At 47.0% G+C, this 16080-nt stretch overlaps 1 protein-coding gene across 2 annotated transcripts in view; it reads right to left on the bottom strand.

Annotated features, from left to right (window-relative positions):
• Kcnh1 (potassium voltage-gated channel subfamily H member 1) overlaps positions 1-16080 on the bottom strand; it is a 294537-nt gene that overhangs the window by 203811 nt on the left and 74646 nt on the right. The window contains exon 6 of one of the 2 annotated variants that reach the window (XM_057770318.1): positions 2403-2876. In XM_057770318.1, the coding sequence (XP_057626301.1) occupies positions 2403-2876 (474 nt within the window). The remainder of the gene's footprint in view (positions 1-2402; positions 2877-16080) is intronic. The other variant, XM_057770319.1, reaches the window with a different exon arrangement.

Genomic DNA, 16080 nt, shown 5'->3' with positions numbered 1-16080 from the left:
TACAGATAGCAGACGCCTTTCCTATTTCCAATCCATCCTATGAACCTGGAAATCAGGCCATCACTGGGTGCTCAGAATTGAAGGCTTTCCAGCTCAGCACACACAGTGCCTGAGGACAAGCTCTCGGTCCTGTTAGCCTCCAGGCTGTGGAGCCACACTTTCATATGTGTTTGTAGCTCTGCCAGATCTCAAGGTGAACCCATGGATGCTGAAGACCTGTTCTACTTAGTTACAGAATTCCAGCACTGCTGCAATAAATAGCGCATGGCTTATCTTACTAACCCAAGTGGCTGTGTGAGTGTGTGTGTGTCTATATGTATGTGTGTGGGCTTGTGTGTATGGTGTGTGTATGGTATATATGTATATGTGTGTACATATGTATATGGTGTGTGTATGGTATATGTGTGTTTATGTGTTGTGAACATGTGTATATGGTATATCTATGTGTGTTTGTGGACATGTATATACATTGCATGTGTGTATATATGTGAATGGTATATTTATGTATGTGTTTGTATGTCTATGTGAATGTGTGTATGGTATGTATATGTTTATGTGTGTATGTGAACATGTGTGTGTGCAGTGTGTATATGGTATGTACTTATATGTGTATATATACATGTGTGTATGGTGTATCTGTGTGTATGGATGTACACAGGTGTGCACAGTACACAGAAGCCAGAGGAAGACATCTGGTATCTTACTCTCTCACTCTCCACCTCATTTCATGAGACGGGGTCTCTCACTGACACCGGAGCTAAGTTCCAGCTAGGCTGGCTGGCAGCAGCTCCCACAGTGGGGCTGCAGGGATGCAGTTACACCTTGTGTGCTAAGATTTGAACTCTTGCTTTCACAAACACTCCTGCTCATTAAGCTCTCACAATTCCTCAAGGGTTAGATTATTTGTTTGTTGTAATAAAATATTAATTTCCCAGGTGTCTATAAAATGCTCTTTTGGATTATAATAATTCATTTGAATTATCCAAGCCAATGACACAAACTTTTTTGAAGCTGGATCCACAGAGAAAAGCATTTCCCAGTGTGCTCTGCACTCACAGAGGTGATTCTGAGTTTGCCAATGTCTGTCCCCACTCATTTCAGCTCCTTGCAACTCAGAAGCCGTGCAGGAGTTAGTCCTTGACATGCTTGTACACACGTGTAATGCCACACTGTAATACAGCACTGAGGAGGCTGAGGCAAGAGGACTGATTGCAAGTTTAAGGTCAGCTGTGTTACAGTTACCAGGCTAACTACACAAGACCCCGTCTCAAAGACAAACGAAGTACTTGAAAATCTTGTCCACCAACAGAGCCAGGGCTGTTCTGAACCGAGAGCATGTGTGCATCACGCTGTGTCCTCCACACTCTAACCTCAGCAGCATTTGGTAAGGAAGCTCCCCTCGGCCGGGGAGCAGCATGGCCATTTGTTTTTCCGACAGGAAGTAGCTGGTGTCATCAGCAACTGCTGATGCTGGTCTGAAGGCAGAGGCACAGTGACACCTCCTTCCATGGCTGCCCTTTACCCCAGAGGATTTGCCAAGCCTCAGCTCAGCCTCCAGATGACTGACAAGATGACAGGCTAATCCTCCTGACCCTCTGCCATCTGAGACAATATGATCCCGGTGCTGAACACACTGGCTTATCAAGCAAGCTGCCTTATCTTAATCCGGAAAGGAGGAGAATTCCCTTCAAGAATCAGTCGTATGGGAATCTATACTGCTCTGGGACTTGGCATCCTTGCTTTCTCAAAGGAGACATTCGCTCCTAACTAGTCCAGGGGCCCCTTCCGGCCACAGGCACCCACCTATTCAGTGTCTACCAAAGCACATCCTAATCCCAACATGGTTGCAACGCATTTACAAGACTAAGACTCCAAAGCAACAGACCCTACAACCACCGCATACAACTCCAGCATGGACCCGAGGAGCCCAGCAAACAGTCACCTCCAAACTCATTGCAACATTCATCCAGAAGAAAGAACGAGAGGAAACGCATCAGTGACCACCAGTTAGTAGCCTGTCAAACAGCTCCAGGGCAGATAAAGAGAAGGCCCCACCCTCAGAATATCCAACAGATACACATCCAGTGGTTGAGTGACAGGCTCCCTGGTGCAATGGCCATGCATGGCTGCTTCTGCAGCCTTCCCTCCCTGAGCCACCGGCTGCACTCCACACAGAGGAAGAGTGAGCCTTTAGTTTCTTCCACACCCACTCACTGACATGCAGGGTCTCTGGGTCTCCCCAGGGCAGGAACAGCAGGCAGGGTATCCATGGCACATGCGCCCTCTGTTGTGGTCATAGCTCATGCTGCCTCCCACCCACTCGGGGGACTCTTGTGCTGACCGCCCGCATTTCATTCAGCATTAAAGACATGACAACAAGGTCCAAGAGTTGAGGGATGTACCTGACTCTCTCTCCCCTCCAGTGGTGGTGGAATCTGATCAGCAAAACCAATCTTCCCTGGATCACCTATAAAGGCACTAACCTCATCCACGTTCTCAAAAGCGTTGATGACGTCGTAGGGCAGACAGGAAAGAAGGTCGATCACAAACCACGTCTTCAGGTAGTTCATGCGGATAAGCTTGGGGTCAGATATCACTTCCCCCGCTGGCCCAACAAAGGTGGTATGAAAATTCAGAACAATGTCCACCAAAAAGATGACGTCCACAATGCTGTCCACCACCAGCCAGGCCACATTGTTCTGCCTGGTCTTAAAGGAGACGTTGTAAGGGACCAGGATGGCTGTGTAGAAGGTCAGGATCAAGATGATCCAATCCCATGTGGTCTTAAAGACACAGTAGTGTAAGATGATGTGAGGGGGGGTCTTTGGCGCCTCTTGCTTGTACTGGGGCAAGATGTCTGAGCCCAGTTGCAGGACCTGTCCAGAAAAACATGAACAAGAGAGACAGAGTTAGGATTTAACAGAATCATCTCACCAGTTGGCGTCTGCCAGTGGCAAACGCTCACAACTCTTTGAACAGATCATTAGCTGTGCTAACAGATGCTGACGGAGAATGAGAGAATTCATGTGAGCATGGTAACAGGAGTGCTCATACTGAAATGAGGGCAGCCTGCTGTCTGGCTGCCTGTAAGCTGAGCAGTGTGCCAAACACTTCAGTTGCATCCACTGTCTTGCTCATTTCTAAACACAACCTTGTTTGTGTCTTTCCCTCTGGTCAATTTTATATGGACAGGTGAGAAGCTGAGCTGGTGAATGAAGCAACTTTATTTAACCAACATTTACATATTTATTGTTTGGTGCCAAGAACAGTGTGGTGTAGGCCCTGGGCATCTGGCAATGAAGAAAGAACACAGGGCCTACTTGCTTGGAGCTCAGTCTCATAGACACACTGAGAATCACGTCAAACTGTGCGGAGGGATGATTTGATCACCTTTCCTGAGAAGGTGGGGTGGGGTGCAGGGGTGAGACAGTCTATCCTCCACCTCCACCTATGCCCAGAGCTCTTCTGGGCTTGAGGCAGAGCTTCTCTTCTTGTGAGAAGGACTTCTCACTAGAGCAATTAAGGAAGCCTGGAGACTGAGGTGCAGCTCAGTGAGTAGAATGCTCCCCTAACATGTACAAAGCCTGGGTGTGATTCCCAGTACCACAGAAGTTAGGTGTGGTGGTCCCTGCCTGTAATCCCAACACTGGAGAAGGAGCAAGGAAGACAGAAAAATCCGAAGTTTGAGGTCATCTCAGCCATGTAGTGAGTTTGAGGCCAACCTGAAACACATGAGACCCTGTCCTCCTCCCACCAAAATGGGGAGCGTGGGCTCAAAGAATAAAGCAAATAAAACCAACTAAATAGAGTTGCTTCTGAAAACATGGAGTAGGAACACAGACACAGCAGGGTGCTCCCTTGACTCTGTACCTTAGGTGTGCCTGGTCTTAGACTGGAAGAAGTAACCTGGATACCAAGGCACCCAGACAATGACACTCTGCACACAAAGGCCCATTTCTCCAGCTAAAGAACTGAGCACCACGCAGCTCCTAAAGACAGAAAGCCATCAGACCCTGCTGCTGGAGCCCTTTGCTGTGGAGACTACTGTGCCCTGCAGGAAAGATCCTCTTGGAAACCTACGTCCCCTTCCCAAAAAGTAAAAGCAAGCAGCCACCCTCTCTCCCTGAAGGGGTGAAGCATGCAGAAGAGGAAGCCCAAGATCCCACCATACCCCAGGAGTATAAGGTCACCCCTGGTACCCACATCCCAGAATGGTACCAACGTAAGAAGAAAGAGTGGGAGGAGGCACCAATCTGTCACCTCACAGCAAGGGACACCCTGCTAGTCACAGAGGCACAGATTTGTGATGCCAGAAAGCAGGAGAGGCAGTGCAAGTTTGAAGCTAGCCTGGGCTACACAGTGCATCCCTCTGTGTTAGTCGAGACGAAATGACAAAGTGTTCTTTGACCAAAGCTTGATATATATAATCTGGGAGGAGCCTGCCCTGTCCTCTGCCATGTAAGTGTTATAGGGAAGCACCCCAAACCAAAGTTCTAAGAGAGATCTAAAGTCAATATTCAAAATGACCCGGTCCACAAATGCCATTCGTTATACGAAGAATCCCAGGAATAGCAAACTGAGTGAGAAGCAGTTAATCAGTAGATGCCAGCACCAAAAATGGCAAAGACATCAGAAGCACCCAAGATTTCTTGGACAAGCTTGGAAACGAATGGCAACACAGAAAGTTCTGGCACAGAAAGAACAGATACAAAGAGGAGGCAAACGGACGCTTCAGACCCCAGATACAGAAGCTATCAGTGGGTAGCCTCAGCCACGGAACCTCAGGGGAGTGGAGGATTAAGCAACACAAAGATAAAACACAGCCTGAATCGTTTTGCAGTTACTGTTCTGTGACAGACAAGACCACAGCAACTCAGAGAGAAGGGCACAGTACAAGAGGACCAAGCCACCAGGAAGATGGGGCAGCCCTCCTGGGAAGGCACTGAGAAGGATTTGGGAGAACATGAAGCAAACATTATAGAAATGAAGGGGAAACTCATCCTCAACGAACAATGGAGCACTAGGTAGAAGATTAGCAAGGAGAGGAAGATGTAGCTAAGTGGTGGAGAACTTGCCGAGGACCTTGAGGTCCATCCTTAGCATGGAGGAAGGACGAGGGACAGAACTCACGAGGACATAGAACGTGATGATACCAGGAAGCCATTGAATTTGACACCGAGAGAGCCCTCTTCCCGCAGGAGCAGAACATCCAGTCTCTTCAAAGTACATAGAGCGTTATCCAGAGAGCCTTATGCCAGTCTCTCGGACAAACCCGGACACTTAAGTAAAACCACACAGCGCCTGTCCTCCACCACACATGCTGCAAACTGATCACGGAAAGACAGCAAGAAAATATCCAAACTCTTTAAAACTAAACAGCACATTCTTTAATAACCCATGGGCCAAGTGGAAGTATCAAGAGACAATTTAAAAGCATGCAAACTCAACACCTGAGCATTGTGGAATGCTGCTGAGGCCAGCTGAACGGCAAACACGCAGAGATAGAAGTGAGAGTCTCTAGCCAATAATCAACCTCTCACTTCAAGAACCCCCGTGAAGAACCAGCTAGAGCAAAGCAAGCAGAGGGAATAATAAGCAACAGTCAATGGAAGCCAAAACAACAGAAAAGAGAAGAGCCAGAGGCTGTAGAGATCAATAAATTACACTGGGACTGGGGGGCTGGAGCCATAGCTCGGTTACTAAGGCCTCGGGTTCACTCCCTAGCACCAACATATAAAATAAAAACCAGCATCGACTGACAAAGAGAAACAAGGATGGATGAGTAGAGATTATCGATGGGACCCCAGAGGCAAGGAAAGAGAGCAAGGAGGGGCAATGGCGGCTCAGTACTTAGATCTTCAACAGATGCATCCCCAAAGGCACACAGTGTGGCAGCTCATAGCTCAGAACCGAAGGGCTGCACTCCTACTGTTCAAACTCCCAAAGCAGACCTCTCCAGGCCCAGGTGGTTTTAATGAAGACATCTCCAGATCTAAAGACGAATTCACAGCAATTTTGCACAATGTCTTGCAGAAAATAGAATCAGAAGGGATACTTCTTAATTCATTCTGTGAAATTAGTGTTATCTTGGCTCCGAAACCAAAGACTGCACAGAAAACTACAAAGATCCCTCATAAACAGTTATACAAAAGTCCTTACCAGCTGCAGCAGAGAGCATTTAGCAGTATTCAAAAAATGAATTACTACAGCCGTATATTCCAGGAATGCAAGCTAATTCAATATTTGAAAAATCAGTGATTGATAAAAGTCAGTACCCATTCATGATACTTAAAAAAAAACTTTGGAAATAGGAATATGAGGGAATTTCTAAAACTTGTCAAAAAGGAAGGGGACAGGGATGGAGAAGGAAGACAGGAAAGAAAGATGGATGGTGAGGGAGAGACAGGCCCTGTGACCCACAGTTAACCGACTTTACCATGAAAGCCCGAGTGCTATCCCATTAAGAGGAGAAAAGGCAGGACACGGGCTCTTAAGAGTTGTGCTCAGCCCTGTCTCACCACACAGTCAAGTCAAATGGGCAAGACCAGCAACCAGCTCATAAGGAGAGCCACCCAGTGAGCCCCCTTGCAGAGAGTGCAGTGGTCTCTGTAGAATCCACAGAGAAACCTGCAGAATGAACAGGGAACTTAGCAAGTTCAAGAAGAGAAACATATGAAAGCCATTGCCTTCCTATAACACAGACACGAACACTAAAATGCTACACTCCCGTTTATAACTGCTGGAAGTCATGTAGGTGTAAATATAGAAAAACGTGTCGCACTCAAATGTCGAAAACAACAACATGTTGATGGAACCAAGCCAGGAAGTGAGGAGACACTGTGCTCAGAACTTGGAAGACCCAACACACTAAAGATATCCATTCCCCCAAATGGACATCTAAGTTTAGCACAGTTCCTATCAAAATGCTAGTGAGAATCTTCGTAGATACATATGCTCAAAAACATGCTGAAATTATGTGGAATGGTGAAGGAATTGGAATTCCTGAAGTAATTTTCAATAAGAAAGAAGTGGTTAGCCAGGTGGTGGTGGCGCACGCCTTTAATCCCAGCATTCAGAGAGGCAGAGGCAGGGGGATCTCTGAGTTCGAGGCCAGCCTGGTCTACGAAGTGAGTTCCTGGACAGCCGGAGATACACATACAAACCCTATCTCAAACACACACACACACACACACACAATGTAAACAGAGACTTCTCGTTGGTTTCCCGGTCGCCCAGTCCCGAATAATCACACAGAGACTATATTAATTACAACACTGTTTGGCCAATGACTCAGGCATATTCCTAGCTTATTAACTAACTCTTACATCTTACATTAACCCATTTCTATTATTTTATATTTTACAGAAGGTTGTGGTCTACCAGTAAGGTTCCGGAGTCTGTCTCCCCCTTTGGCAGCTATATGGCATCTCCCTGACTCTGCCTACTCTCTCTATATATCTCTGTTTGGATTTTCTGCCTGGCTTTATTCCACCCTGCCATAGGCCAAAGTAGCTTCTTTATTAACCAATGGTAATAAAACATATTCACAGCATACAGAGGGGAATCCCACATCAAAAAAATAAAAAAGAATGAAGTGGTTGAAACTTGCCAAATTATATACATTATACATTAAACATATGTAGGTTTATTGGATTTGTTCCTCTTCCCCTTGAGGGGGCATTACTTGAGTATCAATGGAACCCCAGTAAAGAAGAAAGTGGGGAGACCGTTTAGCTTTCTCAGGATAACTACGGCTGCAGTAATTAAGTCTCAACTGTCAGTAGAAGACTAAACAAAGAAAATAGAATAGAACCCAACAGAGGATCCAGGGAGAAGCCCACACAAATATGCTCAAGTGACTTTCATACCACTGGGGCATGTCAACACTCACAGGTCAAAAGCAAACCCTTACCTATGCTTCACACCTTAGCTAAAAATGGATTAAAACTTCACTGGATGCAGATATAAATGTAAGATCATATTTCAGGAGAAAAATGTATCAGAAAAGCTTTAGGATCTTGGACCCAATGGCAAAACCACAATCTGCTAAATGAAGAATAGACACCCTGAACTTCACAAGAACAAGGAGACAGGCAGGATGGTGTGGGGGGAGAGACACCTGCAGATACCCTGGACTTCACGAGGATGAGGAGACAGGCAGGATGGTGTGGGGGGAGAGAGACACCTGCAGACACCCTGGACTTCACGAGGATGAGGAGACAGGCAGGATGGTGTGGGGGGAGACACCTGCAGAGCGGCATCAGCAAAGACCGGGCATGCAGAACACACCATCTCCAATTCAAGAAGAAGAAAACAATCCAATCAGAAAACATGGAAAAGGCACAAGCATCCTTTCACCATAAAGGATTTACAGAGAGCGAGAGAGTACATTAACTACAGGGAAACACAGAAAACCACAAGGAGCATCCTGCACACCTGTCGAAACACCTGAGAGGAAAAGGCAGTGCTGGGTACAAAAGCAGGTGAGCAGGAAATGACTGGAACTTTCATGTATGATCAGTAAGAATGTCCAAGGGAATGGCCATCCTGGAAGAGTGTGGCAGCTTACAGCACTCAATGAGTGGCTGTCACACGGTGGTTGGGCAGTCGTACTCTGCTCGAAACATACTCACGTGGAAACCTATGCAAGAGCATTTCTAGACACTTCACTCACCATAGACAAATACCAGCAGGACCCCAGATAGCCTTCAGTGGACATGGGGTTAAGCAATTCAAAATACATTTATACCAGGAAACTAAAAGCAACCAGAAACGTACACTATACATACAGACATTACTCGTCTGACCCTCGGAGTAAAAGAATTTCAGGTTTTTTATCTATATAATGTACCTTCAGTGTGCATATGTAGATTCATCTATATATGCTGGTGGGGGTGTGTACATGCGTGTGTGTGCGTGTGCTTGTGTGTGTTGTTTTTATTTTCAGATAGTCTCTTCATTAGTCTTGAGCTAGCCGATCAGGTCAAGCTGGCTATCTAGCCCAAGGATCCACATGTCTGTGCCTCCCAGGAATACACACCCAGCACTTTTACAAGTGCTCTGGGGGTCAAATTCAGGGACCTCACACTTGTGCATCAGGCACTTTGTGGACTGTGCTATCACCCCAGTTCTTGGACTAGCTTATGATCCCACTTAGATAACATACTTGAGATAACAAAACTATAGAAGTAGCACAATACACAGAGCAGGGCTGGAGAAGGGGAGAGAGGAGGAGAGAGTGGGCCCGCGGCTCACTTAGTTCTATGATTTAGAGCTCTCTGAATATTTAGTTATTACCAATAAGTTTAGTCTTTAAATATCAACCAAATGTAGGTGAGTTCTGGACACCATGAAGAAAGGGCCCCATGAATCCAGCTAAGGGAAAGGCAGGTGGAAGGGAGATGAGGTTTTAGAGTTTGTTGTGTTTTTCAAGACACAGTCTGGGCGATACACTACTCAGCTAGAGCTCTCAAGAATCCAGTAGCAAGCAGCCACACACTGCTTACAGACTGAAGCCACCTACAGATCCTTAGTTCTGGGTAACAAACACTCAGGAGGAGATGCCCTTTCTGAGACAAGTGACCGTGTCTGCGACAGTTTGACAAAATCCACAATTATCTCTAAATGGATTTTCCATCCCTGCCTGAGGGAGGGAGGCCTGGGTCAACGGCGCCTTCCCACCTCTCCACAGTGCTACCACCTTCTCCTCCTGCAGTTATCCCCGCATGAGTACTCGGGAGGAACTGATGGAGGCACCAACATAAGCAGGACCGGTACAGCTGAAGAGAAAAGCATAAATGCATTCACTTCCCTCTCCCTGTCTCTGAGGACCCACCTCTCACGCTTTAGTCACCGTTTACAGTAAACACAGTGACAATCGACTGATCACTCATATTAATCAGAAGAGATGCCCATGAGACTGACCACCTTCCTCCTCAGGAAGTGACCATGACAGTGGAGTCCCGGCAGGAAGTATGGTAAAGCTTTGCCCCTTCAAACGCCTCCTCTGGTGTGGGTTCTTCAGTTTATCGTGATCTAGAGCAGGGCTTAAGACAGCCAGGGAAATAAGTAAATCTATAGTGTGCCTCCTTCCCAAGCGTGAGGACCAGAGTTCAGAGCCCAAAACCCTCGCAGGAAAGTCAGGCCTGGTGAACCAGGGCTGGGGAGGAGGAGATGGGAGATCTCTGGGACTTGCTGGCCACGCCTACTGGCTTGCTGGCCAATGAGAGAGCCTATGAATAAAAAGGGGGTTGGTGCTTTAGGAATGACAACTGATCTGGACCTGTAGCCTTCACACACACACACACACACACATACACACACACACATACACATGGGGGGGTGAGGATGGAGAGAGACAGAGAGGGACAGAGACAGACAGACAGACAGGAACACAAAGACCCAGATAAAGGGGCTGATGTCCTCCAAAGGGTCAGAGCCTCTGGGCTCAGAGTAAAGCAAGCCTGATACAGACCCTGACCAGCTCTAAGTGCATCTCCTGATTCCATGCTTAGAGCTCCCCACAAGCTTGGCAGAGGAGCTGAGCTTCACCCAGCATGGAAAACAGGATGCTCATGGGGAATGGGCTGCTCTGCACGTCCTGGGACCATAACACAGCAATCTCACCCACTTTCTTTCTACACTCAGAAGTGTGGACGGGTGTTTCTAGTTTCCTCCTTTGGTCCTGTACAGCCCAAGTTTAGGGAGGCGGAGAGCTAGTGCCCCTTCTACACGGACTTCCTTCCTACCCCAGTAAGGGCGCGATGAAGCACATGACCAAGGCAACTTGGGGAGGAAACGGTCCATTTGGCTCACACTTCAGCCTTGCTGCGCATTACTGAAGAAGTCAGGGCAGGAACTCAAGCAGGGCAGGAACCTGGAGGCAGGAGCTGATGCAGAGGCCATGTAGGATGGTGCTCACTGGCTTGGTTCTCATGGCTTGCTCAATCTGCTTTCTTATAGAGCCCAGGACCACCAGCCCAGGGATGCACCACCCACAATGGGCTGGACCCTCCCCCTCAATCACTAATTTTAAAAAATGTCTTACATGCCTACTAATAGCCAGATATTTGGAGGCAATTTCTCAATTGAGAGGTTCCCTCTTCTCAGATGACTCTAGCTTGTGTCAAGTTGACATAAAACTATCCAGTATACTTCCCAAAGGTGGGCTTGAGTCTAATCTATCCCTCAGCCAAGGCAGAAGGCATTTCTCCTAGTATAGTGTCACCTGTTTCTGTTCCCCCTCATCCTCTCTGTGGGACATCTAAGCAAGGCAGGTCTCTGCTCCCGGTGCTCTCCACAGGCCTCTACTGACAGAACTGGGATTGCACCTCATCAACACTGTTTCTACAAGAAAATAGCGCTCAGAAAGCCAGACTGGCCATATTTCTCTGGCACTCTCCTTTCCAAAATCCTCTGTTGAATTTTTAAATCCTTGCTGTCAGCCTGGAGGATGCTATGGATGGGGAGGCAGAGGCTTGATGGAATGAAGGGGAAAATGACTCACCCTAAGCGGCAACAGGGCTGAGTCATCAGAGGGGGTGGGAGTGGATGGCAGGCGGTGACACACATTGCTATGTCTCCTGAAGCCCCCGGGAGATACCCCAGCTTCAAGTACCCAGGTGTCACCACTGCTCTCAAAGCACAGTGACACACATTGTCCTGTCCCCCTAAACCCAGGAAACAAAAGGGATCCTACTTACAGGCTGGGAAATAGACCACAGAGCACATGGCTTACTCACAGCCTTGCTACACACTACAGAGAGAAACTTAACCTTATATCAGCTTCCTGATTCAACATTCTTCTTGTGTTATATGCCAGCTCTGGCCGACTTGACTTATCCATGGGGTAACTCATCCTGTCGTCTGAGAAACCCCGGCTCCCAGTTGATGGCACCATCTCCCAGCGTCAACCTTCTTTCCCATTAAGGTCTTTGTTCTAGCTACATTACTGTTGCTGTAATTTAAAAAACTATCCTGACCAAATGCAGCATGCAGGATAAAAGGGTTCATGGGGCTGACAAGCCCAGGTTATGGCCCATCACAGTAGGGAGCGCAGGAACTCGAGGTAGCAGGCGCTCAAAGCACCTCCACAGTCAAGAGCAGGAAGAAATGAATTCATCCTTTCAACATTCACCAGAGCCAGCAGGTCTAGCTCCATCCTTTAGACAATGCAGGACCCTCTGCCTAGCAATCCACCATGACATGGGGCTTCCAGCATCAATTGACAATCGAAACAATCTCCCACAGACATTCCCACCGGCCAACCTGACCCAGATTATTCTTCATCTGAAAGTTTCTTCCCAAGGGACTATAGGTTGTGGCAAATTAACAACTGGAGATAATCCCCGCCAGCTAGGTTGGCCTGAGTCCGTCCCCTCTAAGGGGCATCAACCCAGTCGCAGTCAAGTGGAGGAAATGGTATCAATGCCGAGACGGAAGAGCACTGTGATTTCTTACTTTAGCCCTTCAGCTACCCCTCACTCTAGGGTCATAGCTTTGACTAAAAGCCAATCTACAACAGAACCTCATCTTTCAGCAGTCACGGTCTACAAACTGGCCTCCACCCTCACCCTGCCACCTCCTCCTGCTTCAGCGGAAGGTGTGTCCTCGCTGTCTGAGGCCAACTCCTCTGCCTGCTTTGAGCCTCATCTTCTCCCACCTGCTCCAATGTTTGACCCCTATGCTTTCGTATGACAGCCCTCTGTTCAGGTTCCTCTCTGTGGACACAGGGTCTTTCCATCCCATTGTTAGACACAAAACTCCTTCTCCTGAAGTTTCCTTTGTAGCCAGACTTTTAAAAAGAGAATCCAGTGCCTTCACTTTGTGCCCTGAAGTACCTTCCTCAAACCTTTTGACCTGCTGCCTTCTGGTCTCTAGAGACTGCAAAGGTCACCAGTAATGTCCACGTCGCTAAAGGTATTGGACAATCATCATCATATTACCTCTCTTCTCTCTCTATCTATGTGTATCTGTCTGTCTCTCTCAGAGACATTTTAGAGATTTTTTCTCTTCTCTGTTGTTTAAAGGTGTGTTCAGTGTATGTGTTCAAATGTGTGTGTCCAGGTAAGTGTGCAAGATGGGTGTGCACAGATGAAGATGCACGTGGAGCTCCAGAATTTCTGCTGAGTGTTTTGCTCAATTGCTCTTTACTTTTGAGGCAGGATCTTTCATTTTAACCCAGAGCTCACCAGCTGACAAGCTGTAGCCAGTCAGTGTGCCCCAGGGATGCCCTGTCTGCTCTCTCAGGGCTGGGACGACAGGCAACCACCATACCTGCCCAGGGTTTACATAGACTTGGGGTCCCAAGCTTCGACCCTCGCTCTTACACTGTGCACACTTCATCCACTGAGCCATCTCTCCCAACCACACTCCTTCCTTCCTGAGTGCTGTCCACTTGGCTCTCTCTGCAGCTCTTGTCCCCAGAGATGTGCAACTCAGATGTCCCTTCGTGAGAACCAATCTGTCAGGAAGTACTCCTGTTCTGCCACTGGGGATCCCATTCACCATGCTCCAGAGCATTCTTCCAACGCCATCCCAGGCTCCACCCTCTCTGGAAACATAAGTGTATAAGTTAGTATAATCAGCTATGGACACCATTGCGGTAGATCCCTGGGACTCCCTACTTGAAGCCCCTGGAAGCCACCCCTCTAGTGACCGAGCCTTTGAGCTTAGCTAGTCTAAGTTTCTCATACAAGTCCAATCATATAGCAGTTTTCTTTTGCTTGGTTTTCTTAGGTTTCTTTGAGGGATTTATTAATTTCTTCCATTTTTGTTTTTCCTCCATTTCTTTAAGGGAGTTTTTCATTTCTTCTTTAAAGGTCTCTATCATCTTCATAAAGTTACGTTTAAAATCATTTTCTTCTGCTACTCTGGGTTAGGATGATCAAGTCTCCCTGTTGTGTGACCACTGGGTTCTGGTGTGACCCATGTTACTTTTTAGGTTGGATGAACTCTTGCATTGGCGCCTACCCATCTCTTCCTTCAATTGGTGCCTGCAGTGTCTTTGCACCTTGGTCCAATCCATGTAGTGGCTGTCTGAGTCTTTGGGAATTGCTCTTGGTCTGCTCTAAACTGTCAACTCCAGTGTCTCAGGAAGCCACTGAGGTTCCTCTTAGCCTGCTCTCTTGGTCCACTCTGTGCAGTCACAGCTTGTGTTTAGGGTTCCTCTCTTGGTCCTCTCCTGGTCCTCTCAGCAGGAAACTCTCCTGCTAGCTGGCTAGATAAGCTGAGGCAGGTGGGAGAGAGGCCCAGGGTTCTACCTCACTATGGAGAGCCTAGAGAATGAGGTATCCTGTTGGGGAGCTGGTCACTCACCTCTTGGTCCTCTCTCTATTGTAGCAAGCTGTGTTGCAGAATTCCACCAAGGTTGCAGGAGGATATGTGAGTTTGGGGGCGGGATGGGGCTTGTAGCTTGCCCAGTGGATGGGGTTGGATATTGGAGCAGCCTGACTGCAGGAAACTCTCCTGCTGGCTGACTAGAGAAGCTGAGCACATTTTTCTTTCTCTGTGTGGCTTATTTTACTAAACATAACAGCCTTTAAGGTTCACCTATGTTATTGCAAATGGCAGGATTTAACTGTGCTTTAATAACATTCTACTGTAGGTATAAGTGTATAGTCAAATGTTTTCTTTTGTCCACTCGGACACTGATGCACAAAGGTGGCTCCCATGCCTCGGCTACTGTAAAGTCTCCGTAGTAAACACGGGTGGGGGGGCATGCCTTGAGATCCTGACTTTAATTTTATGTTGTTCTTGACAAAGTATTATCTCATGGATGCTCTTAAAACAGTATAATAACCGTGACACAGACGAGAGATTGATGCATGTTAAGGCCATCATGGGTTCTCCCATGGAGAAATAAAACCAGTCAGGGTGGACCACTTAGCCGCCAGAAGGTTGTGACAGGTACACCAGCCTGGGAATGGAATGTCACATTATGGCTGCCACTTACTGTATTTTTGCTCTAAGCTCACTAGAAATGAGTAAGTTCTTTATACATCATTTAGCTTCTGTAATTCCATGAGGTGCCCTCTACAATCAAAAAGAAACTAAGATGTGGAATAATAAGAATTTGTCCCAAATCAAAAAGTTTTAAGTCATGGAGACAGCACAGACCCTGTCAATGTGAACTCCAGCTTAATATTTTCAAAACTTTTGCCCCCCAGCCAGAGTCAGGGTTGTGCACAGTCTTTATTGGGTCAGTAAGTAGGTATATGTCTCCATTTTATGGACAAAAAAAAAACATCTGATGGAGGATAAATATGAAGCTAAGTGAAGAAGCTAAGACAGAAACCCAGGTCAAAGGGCAAGATTCCAAATCCCATCAACTCCAGCAGGAAGCAGTGGACAATTGTATAAACCACACGTGTGATGCACATGCAGTTTACATGAGTTCTAGTTGCCACGTAAAAAGAAGCAACAGAAAACAGATAAAACTACAGTAACATTCATTCTAATTACTCAGTATATCCAAAATATTATCTCAACACTAAATCAACATCTGACTGAGATTCATGTTACATTTCTTCACACTAAATTCATGTTTATTTCATGTCTACGATGCCTTTCGATTCAGGGCCACCACATCTCGTCTGCTCAGTTACCACACATGGTCAGGGGTCAGCATCCCGGGCAGCACAGTTCTAAACTGAGGAGTAGGACCTCACCACAGACCGCAACACAGGAGCATCCTAAATTCGGCTCAACAAATGCAGGCATTTTGATCAAATGTAGATTTGGAATGAGAAATGACACTACCCACTTGAACATGGAGCTCTGGCAGGCCTTGCCCTTCTCCTCCATCCCCTCTGCCTTGCTAAAAGCCATTAGATTACACTCCTAAAGCTGGCCACCACGGTCTAGTCCCTTATTGGCCACTCCTTCCTCCTGAGGCTGACTACCAAGGTCCAGCAGTCAGAAGTCCCTCTCGGTTCACCTAATTACAAGCACAATTAAAATTAAACCCCTCATCCTAACACGGGGTTTCCTCTTTACCTTTATAAACCGACATTTTCCCATGTACCATGACTGTCTCCTGTCTCTTCAGAGTCAATCTTTTGTCCTCCAGGACAAACACCC

This window comes from Chionomys nivalis, chromosome 5 (assembly GCF_950005125.1).
Source record: "Chionomys nivalis chromosome 5, mChiNiv1.1, whole genome shotgun sequence".
NCBI classification, from domain to species: Eukaryota; Metazoa; Chordata; class Mammalia; order Rodentia; family Cricetidae; genus Chionomys; species Chionomys nivalis.
The sequence above is the reverse complement of the archived record's forward strand: the minus strand, read 5'-3'. Positions and strand labels throughout refer to the sequence as shown.